The 16,380-nt window shown below is 44.3% G+C and overlaps 1 protein-coding gene across 2 annotated transcripts in view; it reads left to right on the forward strand.

The window, feature by feature from the left end:
* HHAT (hedgehog acyltransferase) overlaps positions 1-16,380 on the forward strand; it is a 243,721-nt gene that overhangs the window by 191,237 nt on the left and 36,104 nt on the right. The window contains exon 9 of one of the 2 annotated variants that reach the window (XR_896593.2): positions 7,741-7,864. Coding sequence is in view for 1 of the 2 variants with exons in the window: in XM_011372461.2 (XP_011370763.1) it covers positions 7,741-7,885 (145 nt within the window). In the remaining variant the exon portion in view is untranslated. Of the gene's footprint in view, positions 1-7,740; positions 7,886-16,380 lie in introns of those variants that run through there. The other variant, XM_011372461.2, reaches the window with a different exon arrangement.

The raw sequence follows: 16,380 nt of genomic DNA on the forward strand, positions 1-16,380 counted from the left end.
TGTAAGCTCTTTTCTTTTCTGGAACATCTCTTGGAGCCTTCTCATCCTCCTTTCCCATCTGGTTCATTTCTCTTTCAATCTGCTGCACCGCTGTTATCCTGACCCTTCCTTTCTTCTCTCTCCTATGCTGAATCCCTGTGTCTTGGGCACCAGATCTCCTTGTTTTTTTTCCTCTTGCCTTTGATTTGGTGGAGCACATCCTTTAGTAGCTTCCTTAGAAAAGGACCATGGTGATACTTTCTTTTTGTTTTTTTATTTCGAGACCTCGTAGTTTCAAAACCGTCTTTATTCTACCCTTACCTTTGATTGCTTAGCGGAGCACTGACTTTTAGGTTGAAAAGTAATTTCTCCTAAAAATTTCGAAAATATTATTTGTCTTTTAGTTTTTAGCTTTAAAACTAAAGTGAAATGACATTGCCGTTGAGAGATGACATTTCGATTCTCGATTCTTTGTATGTAATCGGTTTTTTTCTCTACGAGCTTAATACAGATACTTTCGATATTCTGAAATGTCACTGTACCTGTTTTCTCTGAGTTTAAAGTCTCTCTGATGCAGTTTGTTCATGGACAAAAAAAACCCACAAAAAATCTTTATCATAATGGTGGAGAAAAAGGGAAACCTGGGGTCTATATGCTCATTACTTGGATTTTTAACCAACCTCCCTATTTTTTTTCCTATATGGTTTACTGTTGCCAGCTGTGGTATATGGTGCTTCTAATGGCTGGACCTTCTGGGGATCTGGTGTATGAATGACTTTCTTCTCTCTGGCATCTAGTATTCAGGTATCTCAGCTCTGCTAATTCCTTCATCTGCTTTCTATCTTACAAAAATGGATTAACTTTGCTCACCTGCTATTCACTTTTTTTCTATTCCTTATCTGGATTTCTACAATTTCAAATGTCTACTTATATTTTAATGGGTTTTGTGAAGCTAGCAGAGATATCTCATCTATTATGTTTAACTGGATGTCACTAGACAAATTTTCTGTACTATCATTTGGCGAATTCTTTTGCAATGCTGTACCTGGTTTCTCAGTTATAGATTTTTAAATATCAAATTTTCTCAAAAAGCAGGCTTCACCCTAAGCTATTGTTTTTATTTTTGAACAGCATATAGCTGAGGCCATGGCTGTCACATCCTAGGTTTATTTAATAGTCCCAGGGGACCTCAGTGCTGCCCGGAGAGGGAGACCCCGGTACCATGAGCAGCCATATCTTGGACGTGATAGTCATCTGGCTTCCATCTTCCCACCCATGTGCCTTGACTCTTTATGCTCAGGGGAGGTGTCTAGGGTCTAAGGCCATTTAGTGGAAAGATTCCTAGATTTCCTTTGTCTATTATTTTATTATTTTTTTAATTGATGAGGTCATTCTTGACCATATGCTCTTAAAAAAAATACAGATAAGACTGAAGTCCCATAAGACATCTATCCCCCCCAAAACAAACACACCTTTCTCACTGTCCTCCCACGAGAGGCAAACACTGTTATCAGATGGGAGTCTGGCCTTCCATATCATGCTACTTGATGTGTGTGTGTTTTCGGATATGTTCTAAATGTTCTAAAATTCGCACTTTCTGCCTCATCGTATGTTTTGAAAATGTTTCTATAGTAGTCTATATAGATCTGCATAATTGGACATGATATAGATATATCATAATTTGCTTAGCCATCCCTCTATTGTTGGAAATTTGGGTCGTTTCTAATTTTTTCTTCTCCAAATGCAGCTGTAGTGAAAGATGCCTATTCGGGCTTCCTTGTGGATGTGTCTAAATGTTCCTTTAGGGCAGATACCAAAAATAGAATAGAGCAGGAGTTGGCGAACTATGGCCCATGGGCCAAGTCTGGTCTATTGCCTGTTTTTGTATGGCTTAGAACTGAGAATGGTTTTTACATTTTAAAATTGTTTTACTCCGTGATCCATACTTTCCCCAGTGTGATAGATCACCTTTGATATACAGTAAATATCCAAATATACCTGGATTCATTTTGGGGCTCTATTCTGTTGCATTGATCTATTTGATTGTAACTGTTTTAAGTACTACTTTCTGTTAGTAAGTTGGTGTCATCTGTATATCATAAGTTATTGATATTTCTTCCATCAGTTTTTACTCCTCCTTTAAGTCTAGCTCAGTTTTTTCATATGATATGTTCTGCATACAGATTAAACAAATAGAGAAATAAAACGCACCCTTGTCTGACACCGTTGCCTGTAGGAAGTCATTGTCTCCATATTCTGTCTTGACAGTGGCTTCCTGTCCACACATCAGCCTCTGCTGTTTTTAACTAAGCTGGACATCTAAAGTATGGAGCAGGTGACTTGCCCATTTAAGCAAAACTGGCTCTGCCTCCATCACTGTAGGTGCTTGCTTCTCTCTCAGGAGCATGCATTGCTTAGATCTCAGTAGCAATTAGAGTTTGGAAAATTTAGCTTCGTTGACCAGATAGTTTTGAAGCTTCGTACAATTACAAGAAGGAAGGAAGCCTTGCTTTCTGAGTGTCTTTACATATTTATTTGTCTTGGATACAGGATAGGATGGGACATTTAAAAAGTCAGGTGATTCTGTAACTTACTTAGTGCAAAGAGAGAGACAGGGTAATTATCGAGCACACACGGGGTCTTGGGTGAGGCAGAGTCAAGAATAAGCCTCCTCATCCTTCAAGAGATGCTGGTAGGAACACGAGGGTGATGGGTAACTGGGGAAACACAGACTTCTCAGCGGAAATTACCGAAGTGCCTCGAGAAAGGAACCAAGGGAAGCAGTGGCCTGGCTGGTTGGTGCAGAGATGGGACGGGGGCCCCAGAATGACTTTGGAGTTTGAGTCTTTGTGATCCTGAATGTTTCACTCTGGCCAGCCTTCTCTTTCACAAGAGCTAGAGTTGTTTCTTTTGTTGTCGTTGGTCTGTTCTTCACGGCCTGTGGGGTAATCTCCCCTCCAGGGCCCCCCTCGCCATTTTCATGCTCGTCCTCTCTTATCCTCTGGTAAGCATTTTTATTAGAAAATGAAAAACTTCAGTGATTATTTGTAGGAACTGTGTCCAGCTGCTCAAACCCACCCAGTTTCTTTTTTTAGCTTCTCCCCCACTTAAAAATAAACAGCATCAGGTCCCACTTGCCAAGCCTTTGTCACCGTCTTCAGCAGCCATTTCTCTGGCCCATCTGCTCCCCCAGATGCTCAGCCCATCCCCTCCTCCCAGCTCAGCCCCTCCGTGGACAAGTGTGGGGCCCTCGAGCATAGCAGGCAGCGGCCCCACCATCTGCCTTCCATCCCCGGGCCCTGCTGAGTGTCACTTATGACCCAGATTCCGCAGACACCCCCTCCCCCCCAGCTTATTTGCCCCAGCCAGTCCTGTGATTTCCAGGGACAGGATGTTGACTGGAAAAGATAGAGGGGTTGCCATGGAGATATGAATAAACACATATGAGCTGTGGACATGAGCCGTGTACCCGTCACAGAAAGAAATTCAAATGAGTTTGACGGAAGTTTAGTTCAACCCTAAAGTTTGCTTCGTTTGGGTTACATGCCTCACCTCTGGAATCGGTGTCTCAGAGGGAAGTTTAAAGCCACTGCTAGCTGTCATTATAACATTCCCACACCCGCCTCTTGTTTCTTCCTTCAGAGACAGTGTGCTCACACAGGGAACTCAGAGGTCTGCCCGTATTCCCGGATGTTCTGAGGGGCTTGCTGTATCCAGGTCCAAAATCCAGTACCTGCTCTTGGGCCTGAAGAAGGGGTTGTAGCGACATTAGCATGGAGAGGAACTGTCCCAACCTGTCGCATAGGTCAGAGTCCACGCTGGGGAACTGGTCACCCCGTATGGGGACAGCGATGCTCTCTAACCTACTCCATCTCTTGTTCTTTCTCCTCTGGGTTTCAGGGGTGTGGGGTGAGGGGCTCGGACCCAGTGGTACAGCTCGCCTGAACATGGCTGGTGGCACAGGAGATTCCTCCTCTCTCAAATTTGATGCCAGGCGGTGAGGGGTGGGGGTGGGAGGGGCTGAGCACTAGGGCCTGTCAGGAACCCTTTTCCTACCCCGAGATGCATTTTTTCTGGGCCCCAGGGAAAAGGGGGAATGGTTTTGTCTTCCTTCCTAATGAGAGAGGAAGGGGTGTTCTGTGCCCCCAGGGACCGAGAGGGAAGTCAGCTCTAGAATGAATGTGGAAGAAAACATTTCACCCTCTCTCCAGAGGGCGCTGTTGACATTTCAGGCAGGACAGGCACACTACAGTACGTTTATCACCCCTGGCCCCTGCCCATCAGAATCCACAGTCGCCTCTTGGCCATCGTGTTGTCCTTAGGACAACCAAACATGCCCAGTGAGTTTCTAAATGCCCCTGGGGGCAGTGCTACTCCAGCTTTTTGCGACCAGGAGATTGGATTGTCACAGACTCATCTGTGTTCTGGGGAGAGAGCATGACCAGACCAGAGCTGCTTTTTATCTTGATATATTCGTGTTAATGAAAACCAAATTCTGTTTATCATCATTGCCTTATCCAACCAAGTTGCCAATTCTTATTTTCATACCCAATGACCCTTTGCTGTACACTGATCTATTTCCCCATTTATTTTATAATTCCTCAATACTAGTTCTCCTACCAAGAGAGGTTTCAAGCACCTACACCATGAGGATGGTGACTAACAAATAAGGCTTGGTCCTTTGCACGTGGACAGCCAGCATCCTAGATGTGAAGGACCACAAGAGTGATGACGACAATTGCTGTAGAACTTCAGAGAAGAGAATATAAGAGAAGCAAAGAGTTTAAAGTGGGAACTTTGGCCCTATGGCTCTAGAGATTCAGAAAGTCATATTTATTGACGTTGCTGGCTGGGCCGAGGGAATATATCCTTCCTGCCTCGCCCACATGGCATTTTTCCTCCTGGGATCCCCTAAGTATGGAGATCTCCTCTAGAGTTCCTGTAAACCAATGACTGAAGCCAGATGGTTCCAAGATGAGAGAAAGAAATCCCCAATGTCGAAGCCATCTCCTTCTGCAGTATTTCTGGGGAATCTGAAGAGGAGAGATGGTTGCAGCTGAGACTTAACATCCCCTTTGCTGTTAATTATTACCCTTCCGTGGGCTATCCAGACAGGCCCTCTTCTTCCTTCCTCGGGGCCCACAATTCTCCTCTCCCACTGACTCACAACGAAGAGAAGCAGGGCTCTGTCAAGTTTGCTACTTATCGGCAAGGCTAATTTTGTCAGTTCAGAGGGTGGAGCTGTTAATTAAAATCAGGTTTTTGGATTTTCTTTGTCATCTATTTTGTCTCCCACCCACTCACCCTGGGGGATAATGGAGAATCGCTTATGATCATCTTGATCTCTTCTTTAAGTCTTTCTAGCTTATTGATTCCAACAGCCCATGCCTTTAACATTCTTGCTTTTTTAAAAACAAAAAAAAATTAACTATTTCTAAAAATCGAATTGTCTTCAGTCATTTCAGATTTTAGATGCCCTCCTTCCTGTCTCTGGGAGCAGTGGCTCCTTTGTATTTGCTATTATTTTGACTTTTTTTCCCTCCCTTAGCAGAAATAGGAATTTATGGACTTAGGTAGCCGAGAGGAATCCTGGGGTAATCGGAGAATACAGGGAAGATTCGCAGGAATCGGGGCCTCAGGTGCTGAGAGGAGCCCTGTGCCTCCAGCACCCTCTCTCCCCTCGCCTCCTCCCTTGCTCTGCCCCGTGCCCCTCAGCTCTGCCTCCTTCTAGAGCCCGTCCTTGCCCTGTACCAGGTAACCGAGCACCACAGCCCTGCTTAGCAACCCTAAGAGCGTTTTCCTCTCTCAGCATCTCTGTTGATTATTTAATAATTGTGATGATTTCCCATAAAAGGAGAACCACTTGGAGGTAACCGAGCTATGTGCACTCTCTGGGATTCACATTAATAAAAGATCACCTGGGGCCTTTGAATTCCCCAAACAGCGTATAAGGTTGGGGGAGACTGATGGGGTTAGAACAGAAGTGGCAGAGTGTCTGACTCATTGGGTCCCTTAGAAATCAAATGCGTTGTCATAGTCCCTGTACCTGGAGAGAATTATTTGGACACATTTATGTCAATTAACATAATTCATATTTTCTTGATTTATTTTAGATTTCTCTCCCTATCTCTCTGCTTCCTCTCATTCCGCCTCCCCAGTTATAGCTAATTGAGTCAATCATACCCAGAAAAGACCTTCCTCTGCTCTAAAATGCAGAAACTGGTAGATTTCTGTCTCCTTATTCTCAGAGGAGGAGAGCATTGAGGTACAAACCTTCTTTGTCCTCATTTCTCCCTCAGTATCAGTTTTTATACTGTGCAGTTGTCCCTTATTCTGGGTTTGTTTGACATTATCCCCTGTACATGCTTGTGGCCTCTTAGAGCAGGGGAGAGACTAGAGGTCATCTTCTTTGGTGGCCTCTAACCAGGAACATGCCGGCATCACTGGAGAGCTTTCCACAACAGTCACGTCCAGGCAGATAACTCAGTCAGTGCCTACTGCACAGCTTATCCATGAGAAGGCCACACTCTCATACACGGTGGCAGTAAAGCCACGCTCCAGTGTGATGCTGGAGGGCAGATACGTGGTAGCAGCTATATCTGAGCATGCAGAGCAGATGCTGGGACTGGCAGGAGAGGAAAGGGGAGCGGGTCAGGAACTCATTTCTCTGGATTTTCAGAGGGCACTGACCAGGGCTTACAGAATGGCCACAGACGATTCACAGCAGGATCCCCTGCTGGAGAATTTCTCTCTGGCTTAGTCCTTTTTGCCTGCCATGAATTCAGGCAATTCAGAATTCTTAGTTGTAATTAAAGCACAGCTGAAGTCAGGATGTGCAGGTTTCAAGAACTGTCTCTAGACCCTTTACTCCCTCGCTTTTCTGTCTTTGGATGAGGCTGAGGTATTTGTCAGAAAACCTGGAGCCTTGTGTCTGGCTGTTGCGTTGTACCTGCTTCTCATTCTGAATATCTAGTCCCAAAGGACAGTCCCTGTGACCGTCATGGCGCTCACATACTCTAGACACAGCACTGTGACCTTGCTCGGGAGGGCCATGAGAACAGTCAGTGCTGAGCAGTAAAGGCTTTGACGACTTTATGAAATCCTCGAGAAGATATTAAAAGGGAAGGAGAAAGTGCAATGAAAAGCACAGATGAATGAGCAGAATTCTTTATCATCAACGCTGGAAAGCACCGCTCCAGTTCCTGCCCATTTCAGATGCTGTAATAAGCCGCCATTCTCTGATGCGGCTGCAAGCTCACTGTCAATGGGGCATGTGCCCCGATCTCTGATTCTAGGAATGGAGTCGGCTTGTACTGATTCTTCTGCACCCTGTTAATGAGACTCCGCCTAATAGTGAGTCAAAGTTATGGAATGGCTCCCCAGGGTCAAGTAAACTGGCCCAGAAGATCACCCTGATCTTGAGCTCATTACACAGAGCTGTGCTTGTTATCATAGAAAGCAGTGTAAAATGTTCTCGTACCTGTAGATTTGCATGCAGAGATGTGCGCTTCAGTACTCATGTTACCCATGTCCAAGAGAAGCCCGTTTTGGTCACAGGAAGTAACAACTCAGAGTGCGTCACTTCTTTCTTGGACCAGAATTAGCATGTTGCAGGAATAGAAGTTGTGAGATCTGTTTAAACAACCACCCAGTTCAGGCTGTGCGGGGAGGCATCCTGGGCCATGGCCGAGGAGGGCCGCATGACTCTCAGTCTCATTTTTAGCCTTGAGATGAGATGCTTTCTTGCCTTTGGCCCCACAGGTCCGGTTCCTCTCCCCACAAGCTCGCCGTCGATGCCACGCCGCCCTAGCATCTTGTTCCACCTCCATGCTGATCTTGTCCAACCTGGTGTTCCTCGGGGGCAATCAAGTCGGGAAGATCTACTGGAACAGGATCTTCATACAAGGTAAGGTGCCAGGCAGTGCTGTTTTCAGTCAATTTCTCGCTTTCCACATTGGGACTTGAATGGGACTGGAGAGGGCATGCATTGTTCTGTTCATGGTATGTGATCTCTAAATACCAGCCAGGAACAATTCTCTATATTTAGCTGTGACTTTAAGTGTCCCCTATTTGGATGTACCTCTTCTCTATGACATGTGACACTTAACATCAAAATATACTATCTCAAGTCTCCCAAACTCTCCCATTCGTTCTAACTTACCTCTCCAATTCTTTCACTTTTATTAATTTTCCCTACTGTCCGTGGACCCCAGCCTTCAGTGCACCGCAAAGTCTAACATTTACCATTCTGAAAGGCCTACCGGGATTATGTCCTGGGAGCCCCATTGTGCTCTCCTGCAGCTGGGGGTGTGGCACCTGCGTTTGCCACGGCTCTTTGTTAGGAATGTTTTTGTCTGAATACTGGGATGCCAGCACTAGCAGATGACCTTCTGTTTAATGTACATTAAGTGGCTCATCTCTGTGTTCACAGCAAAGCCACACCTGCAGCAGGCATAATGCTCATCTGTGGGAATTATTGTGGAAACATTGCATTAATAATTGAACACCATTTATTTAAGGTCACCGTTTCCCTGGGGCTGGAACTAAGAGTTATGTCACATCCTTAAGAGAATAGGAAGAAAGGAAACGACTGATCGTATGCGTTACTCTAGCCAGTTCCCTCTGCGTTAAAAGCAAAGGTTCTCTGACCACGGGCAGGGTTTTGTGCTGTCGGTTCGGGAAGCTTTGCCAAGCAGTGATGACGTGACTCTGCCCGGCTAGGCTGTCCTCTCCACATCTGGGTTCCTAGGCCAGTGATGCTTTCGCTGCAGCTCTTTTCACATCAGAAATAACCCCAACACAGCCGCGTGATCCCAGAATGCCAGGTCACAAATCCAAACGGTGGCAGGCGGGGCGGGCCGGGCTCGAAGGGGCCGAGAGACAGCCCCGTTCTGCTTTCATCTCATCGCTGCAAGACCTCTCTTTGGTCTTGCTTTCTGAGAAATGTCTTAGCTGATCGTTCCTGAAAAGACCATGTACTTTTTTAAGTGGAAGCTTTCCTTTAATAAGGATGGGAGATAATGGGGTGCAGAGGATCTGAAGATAAAAATCTCTCCTAGAGGCGGGCGACAGCATCTTACGTATCTTGCCTCTTACCACAATGCCGAGAACGCCATGGCTCAGGGAAACGCTGACTTGGGGTTTGCTGGTCCCGTGAGCGAGAAGGCTCTGATCTTTGCTTCAGTAAATCAGACATATCGGGTGTTTGCTACTTGAAGGCACTGAGGCCACATGGATGGAAAAAGAAGCACACACAAACGTAGGCCCCAAACGTGCAAACAGGAATCTGTCAATAGATTCGGGTAATTGCTGTGCCACATGCGAGAGTAAACTGCTAGAGGTCACGGGACGGCGTGGCCGACCTTCCTGTGGAAGCTGGACTTCACAGAAGAGGTGGCATTTGAATTGGAGTTTTGAGCACAATAAGGTAGGAACTTGCCAGGTTGAGAAAGCAGGTGTGTGGGGTCAGTAACACTCGCTGCTGTCAGGTAATTCCAAACTCCCAGTAATTTTTCCCCTTAACAAGTTTGTTCTTCTCACAAGTCAATTCGTGGCCAGTGCCTTTTTCTAAGCAGTGACTCCAGGACTTAGAATGTTTCTGTTTTGATTCTCCACTGCCTTGTCCTGGCATCATGGAGGGGAAGAGACGCGGGGTTAGAGACAGGACCAAATGCCCCCAACAGAAGTGATATGTGGCATTTCTGCCCACATTGCATTGGTCAGAACCAGTCACATGACCAACCTAAGTGCCAGGCAAGGAGACGTGGGAAAGTACACAGGTATTAGTAGGCTGTGGCACAGGAGGAAAGGGTCCATGAGGCAACCAGCTGGAGCGGCGGGGAAGGTGGGACTAAATGCTTGCAATGTGGAGTCAAGGTCATGGAGGTGTTAGATGAGGCCATGGAAGTGGATGCAGTTAGCCAGGGAGCATGCACAGAGTGAGACGGGAACAAAGTGGGATGTGAAACCTGGGGATGCTGGCACTTAAAGATGTGGAAAGACAGCAACTGTGAGATCTTCTTTCAGCTTCCCAGAGGCAGAAAGATCAGCGCATGATTTGCCGTGGAGCTGACGTCAGTCATGTGTGATCAGGGCTCTGGAATAGCGGGTCTGCGGCTGCTGTGTGGGCCTTACTGTGGTCTGTGATTGGGTACATATCGTGTCCCCTTGGAGCCAGGTGCCAGAGTCCTGGGGACTGGTTCTCTGAATGTGGAGGGTCTGTGGAATCGTATCTCTCTTTTCTGTGTCAGAGATTCTTCAGATCGGCTTGGTTCCATCTCAGCTGGTCTGTCCCATGGCCTCCTGAGTCAGGAGTGCCTACTGGTGTCTTGACATTTGCATCATCTGTCTGGTCCCCGCTGTGGGTCTTTGTCCCTGAGTGACTAAGTTTAGATACTTCTTAGAGGAAGTGAACAAAAGGGGCCAAAACCCCCAACCCTGGCAAACTTGGGGTTTTTTTTATAACTAATTTGATTGACCTGATAGAAAATTAGTATGAATATTCATGTTTTGGTACAAAAAAGTATTAATGAGCTTTTAGGATGCTTCCTCAGACTCTGCTGGGGTGTTATATTAGCTTTATATATATATATATGAATTCTGAAACTCCTCTGGCCTCAAAGTTTTCAGATAAGGGATTATCGAACTCTACGCCTCACAGCTGATGAATGAGCCAGGAGTTTGACACGCCGGTTGTCTCTCTTCAGCCACAGGATCAGGATCTGTTGTTCTGTGTAGAGACTCGTCTCTACACACTGAGGAAGATGCGGTGGAGTGAGCGAGGAGGCCTGTAGCGGGTGGAGAGCGTTTATGCTCAGTGTCTAGTTGCCAGGTTTAATTGGAAGGTGACCCTACCCTGGAGGTAACCGCCATTGTCCCTCTGAGCCTTGATGGGCTGGACCTGCTGCAGTGACAGGGAGATGCTGGTCGCACTGTGCTTCCGTAGCAGATCTCATCTCTGTGAGTCCCGGAAGAGCAGGGCGATGCCCGTCAGGTGTCTGGAGGGTCATTGAGGAGGTAGAAGGCACAGCCTCGCTGATTCTCAGACAGCCTTTTCCCAGCCTTGCTGATGTCCCCAGCAGTATCTCATGATTAGTCCGAAGGACATGGCTTAAGGTCAGTATCTCTCTGTCTCCAGTTCACCGAATTGGATTTGTTTGCTTTAAGCTACAAAGCTTATTTTAGTACCTTATGTAAAAGTCTCTGCCCTGGTCTCTCTGAGGTTCATGATACAAGGCTGTAAAACCAGAGCCTTCCCTTCTGCCATGCACACAGCCCCGCTGTGCATAAGGGTGTCCAACACCAGCCGAGGGATGGAAATGCCTGGCAGCTCCCTGGGGTTCTGGTATGCGTCACGCACAAACCGGTTTTATTGAGTGTCATCTCTGCTGCAGAGGTTGGAGGGGTAATGTTCAATTAATACAGTGGAGAATGAAGAATATTTATATATCTATATCTATATCTTTCCTTTAAAAAAAATTTCCCAAACTTTTACTTTTGAAGTTTACTTCAAGCAGCTTGATGAATGTGAATGTTTGGCGTGTGTATGTGTGTGTGTATATGTGTGTGTGTGTGTGTGTGTGTGTGTGTGTGTGTAGAAGGGACCTAGCTGGGTCCAGGGGTCTGGGCAGGATGTGGTCCCCAAGCCGGCTCTGGGAGGGACCTTGCTGTGGCCTGCTTTGCAGAGGCAAATGCAGGTTGCTGCTTATGTTACTCTCTGGCTCTCAGAAGCACATGTTGATGGAAGGAGCTTTCTCAGGTCTGCCTTAAAGCCTTAGCGTTGAAGTGTAAGCTAATTCCCTGGACAAGCAGTTGGTGACTGCTCTGTAACTCGAAAATGCCAATGTGCTATAACCCCAAGGCCAGTCTCCATAAACCAGCCGTGTGCTCAGCATCCTGGCGGTGCTCTGTAGCCTTGGGGCAGTGGGAAGAAAAGGCAGACAAATGAGGATAGGCATACACTGCATATTCCTCGGCCGTGAAGGGGCTGAGAGCTTCGTGTTTGTCTGGGTGCAGGGTGGTGTTCCTTTTGAAAAGTCCATTTACTTCTGTCAGCAGAAGGCCCGGGATTTGTAAGAAGGAGACCTATTCGTTTCCCAGCGGGCAGGGCACTGGATTCTCCATCTAATTTTTTGCAGTGACGGGAACTGGGTAGAGACATGGCAGCCACCAGTCTCTTGCCTGACTTCTCATCTTTCTCGCACACACACTTTCCCTCCTCCTCGTTGCCTGATCTAGTTTGGCAAACTCCATCTCAACATTTATATCCTGGAGTGGCCCTGTGCCAACACGAGAACTTGGTTCTTTCCCTGCAGATTGCAATGAGAGAGAAACTAGTAATTTTCTTACGCAGGTCAGAACCTTTCCACTCCCCATATTTGCTTGCTGTTTCTATCTGAGAAAGGAGAAAGTGTATTTTCTCCTTGATTGCTACCCTGTCCAGGCAGTTTATTCATCTCCTGACTCAAATGGCTCTGGACAGGCATTTTATTTAAAGCTGAACTGGGGCGTTGCACTGGAAACCCTGGAAGGCCGTGGTTAAATAGAAACTCATTCCCTTACATCTTATTAAATTCTTGGGACTAAAATTTCATTTTTGATGAGAGAAGGCAGAGGGCAGACACCAACCTCTTGGGGGCCTTCCTTTGTAATTACTTTCGCCATCTTCACTAGCGCTTCCTTTCAATGGAGTTTTCACGGCTCTGTTTGATTCCGCTTCTGCCTCACTGGATTCTCTGCACGTTCTAGAACAGTTTGAGGAGCAGGGGTTTCCCACCCATCGTACTGGTGGCGAAGTTGATATGTTGGCACAAGATAAGCGATTCATCCATGGCTACGCGTTGGTCCGTTTATGACCATTCTTGGAATCTGAATTTCAAGATGTTCGGAAGCTTTGGTTTCTTCTTTTCTCTGTTATGTGGTCACCCAGATGTCTCGGGCATCAGTTTTACTAAAAGTAGTCACAGGAGGTGAGAAATCGTGAGTGGGAGGTCTTATCCAACAATGCGCCTTGGGTTATGTTACACCTGAGAGAATTTCTAAAGTACCCAGGAAAGACTTTGAATCACAGTGCATTTAAATCCTACTTTCTGTGAGGTTTTGTGAAACTTTTATTTGTTAACCAGGAGCTTTCGTGAATTTATTTGAAGAGCTTTAGAGAATATGGGAACATTTTTAAGTGTCTTTAAATAGACTTTCAAGTAAAGACTAGTATAGCTTAGATACAGTTGACTAAATAAAAGTAAAATAATTTTTATTTTTACTAATTTATTAGCATATAACATTTGAAGTCTCTACCTCTCATTGGTTTCCAATCTACCTGCCCCAATCATATATATGCAGGCTGATATTCAAAAGTATATTACAGTCAAATCATTATGTTCTACACCTTAAACTAATACAATGTTACATGCCAATTATATCTCAATAAAACTAGGGGAAAATATATTACAAACATAGTAACAGAAATTAAAAACAAACCAAAATAATTTTTAAAATTTAAATAAGTCCCCTTTATTCTCCAGCTAAACTACACACACACACACACACACACACACACACACACACACGTGTGTCTTTAAATAGACTTTCAAGTAAAGACACGTGTGTGTGTGTGTGTGTGTGTGTGTGTGTGTATAAATAAAGCTGCTCATCACATGATAAGTATTCAGCATATAAGATGATATCTGCAGTGCAATTCTCAAGTCTGCACTCTAAGGCCAAACCAGGAAATCACTTGGAATTGCAATGCATGAGTGGTTTCTGAAATAAACACACACCCTGGTATTTGTATTATTAGTTTATGTGACTGCTTATAGTGCTATTTTTTCTACCAATGGGTGCAGAAATAGTTTAGCATCCGCCGTGCCGGTGCATGCCAGCTGAGTATTAAAGTGGACACCCTGGCAGTCAGAAATGTTTATCGGATGCGCTAGTAGCCAGGAGCCCCTTTCACCAGACTGTCTCCTCAAGTCACCACTTGAGTTTGGTTTTAAAAAGTGTTAAATATTAAGAATATTTAATATGAAAGTCAGTAACATTTTTGTAACAGAAACGAAATCTAACAAGAGCCGTCACTATCAGGTGTCTTAGCTTTGGGTGCAAATTCGTTTGTGCAAAAGAACCCATCATTGTGTTTGTTTCTGTTTACTAGTACATGGGCACTGACCATCTGCTTCATGTTGCCACGAGTATTCATTTCCTATGGCTGCTGTAATAAATTATTATATACTTGATGACTTAAAAGAACACAGATTTAGTTCTTACTTTTCTGGAGGCCAGAAATCTGAAATCAGTCTTGTTGGTCTAAAGTCAAGACTGGTTCCTTCTGGAGGCTCTAAGGAAGAATCTGTTTCCTTGCCTTTTCCAGCTTCCGGAGGCCAGCCGCATCCCCTTTGGCTCATGGTTTACCTTCTACCTCTTCAAAGCCAGCAGCATAACATCTTTAACTCCCTTTTTCTGTGTCCCGCTCCTGTCATCACGTTGCCTGTGTTTCTGTCTGACTCCTGCTGTATCTCTCTTATAAGGACCCTTGTGATTATACCAGGCTCATCTGGATAATCCAGGATAATCTCCCCATCTCAAGATCCATAACTTGATCACATCTGCAGTGTCCCTTTTGCCAGGTAAGCTAACTCGCATGGGTTCCAGGGATTAGGATGTGGTCGTCTTTGGAGGAGCCACCGTTGAGCTGACCACAGCACAGTAAGGTGGCAATTGCTGTTACACCACTTCTGTGGCACCACCGCAATAACTTCTTTCTCAAGAGATTTTATTATAAAATAGCACTGGATAAGTCGCTTGCCTTATTAAAATGAACATCTGCCTGTAAAAAATAAATGATACTTTCACAGAAGAAACGTGAGATTTGTTATCTTGAGGTCAGAGAGTAGTATGGGGGAAACCACAGTTTTGCTTGCTCAGCGTTTGTTCTCCATTCTTTGTGTCATTTTGGTTTGGGCACACCCCACATCTAAGACCTAGGGGTCAGAATGTGTTTGGGACTGGCCAGTCCGTGTAGCCCTCTTCACATTGCATTGTGGCATCTGGCGCTCAGGGAAATGGCATAAATGTTCTGGCTACTATTATTGCTGTAAGAAAGTCCTTTGTCTCTGACCCAAGAATGTCGTGTCTTCTTCCAGCATCCATGAACCTGACAGGCTAATTTGTTGCTTGCAAGCAGATAAAATCTCAGAGCCTTCACTTATTGACAATTCAGTTTGGCTGTGTTTCTGTCACTTGTAACCAAAAGCATCCTGACTCATGTAGGTGGAATAGGTTCTTAAAGGAAAATATTTGGGGAGATTCTTTTGTACTGAATTTTTTTTGTATAACTGTGTGTTTTTTTTTTTTTTTGCTTTTGTGCCCCAACTGAAGTAACTGAAAAATTATGTATCCTGTCACACTTTTTAAAGTAGGCATCTAAGTTCTTCTATTTTAAATTTAAATAATTATAAAAGATCTAATTTTTGACATATTATATTGACATTTAAAAATAAAACCAACATTTTAAAATATAAATTATAAATAACTTAGTGATTTGCTATACATACACCCCATCTTTTAAAAAATATGTATGATCAAGATCTTTCACAATAATATTTCCCTGATCGCATACTAGTTTAATTTCCCCCATAGAATTTGTCTCATCTAAAAGTTTTCATCTTTATTAGCTACCACACTTTTCTGCAGCATTGTTGTTTTTGTTTGTTTGTTTCTTTTCTCTATTACTATAAGGCTAGAAATGTAAATATTTTTCTCTCAGGCTGGGTTATCATTACAATTATTAGTAGTATATAATTCAAAATAACACAAAGATGATACTATTTGATAACTAATTATTAACACAAAAAGTAAAATTTTATTGGAAATGTATTTCTCTTAAGATGGATGGATTAGGACTTTATGGTTATTTGATTAAAGGAATTATCTAACTGTGCCTTTATTTTTGTCCCCTGACTATTTCAAAGCTTTTTATTAAAATACAGTGTAGTCTAGAAAAGCTCATATATCATAAGAATTTTTTTTTCAATGAACACACATGTATAACCAGCACCTAGAGGCCAGAGCCTCAGCTAATAATCAAGTATTCCTTTGTTTTGCTTTGTATATGTGTCTAGGCTACCAGGCATTCAGATTTTCTGAGCCCTCTGACTGAATATAATTTAGTGCCTCTTAAAAAATTTAACATCCATTGTCACTGTTTTAACTCTTTATTGTTTGTTAAAGAATTTCTAATTTACTAGTTCGATCTTCTCAATAGCCCTACTAGACAGTTTAGGCAGTTTAAGCAGATATGATTGCAGTAGTACTAATAGCTCTGAGGCTCAGAGAGGTTAGGAAGCTTGTTCATAGTTACACAGCTAGTAAGCAGTGAAAGCAGGCGAGATTACAGGTCTTTTG

The sequence above is a fragment of the Pteropus vampyrus genome, unplaced genomic scaffold (assembly GCF_000151845.1).
Source record: "Pteropus vampyrus isolate Shadow unplaced genomic scaffold, Pvam_2.0 Scaffold207, whole genome shotgun sequence".
Classification (NCBI taxonomy): Eukaryota; Metazoa; Chordata; class Mammalia; order Chiroptera; family Pteropodidae; genus Pteropus; species Pteropus vampyrus.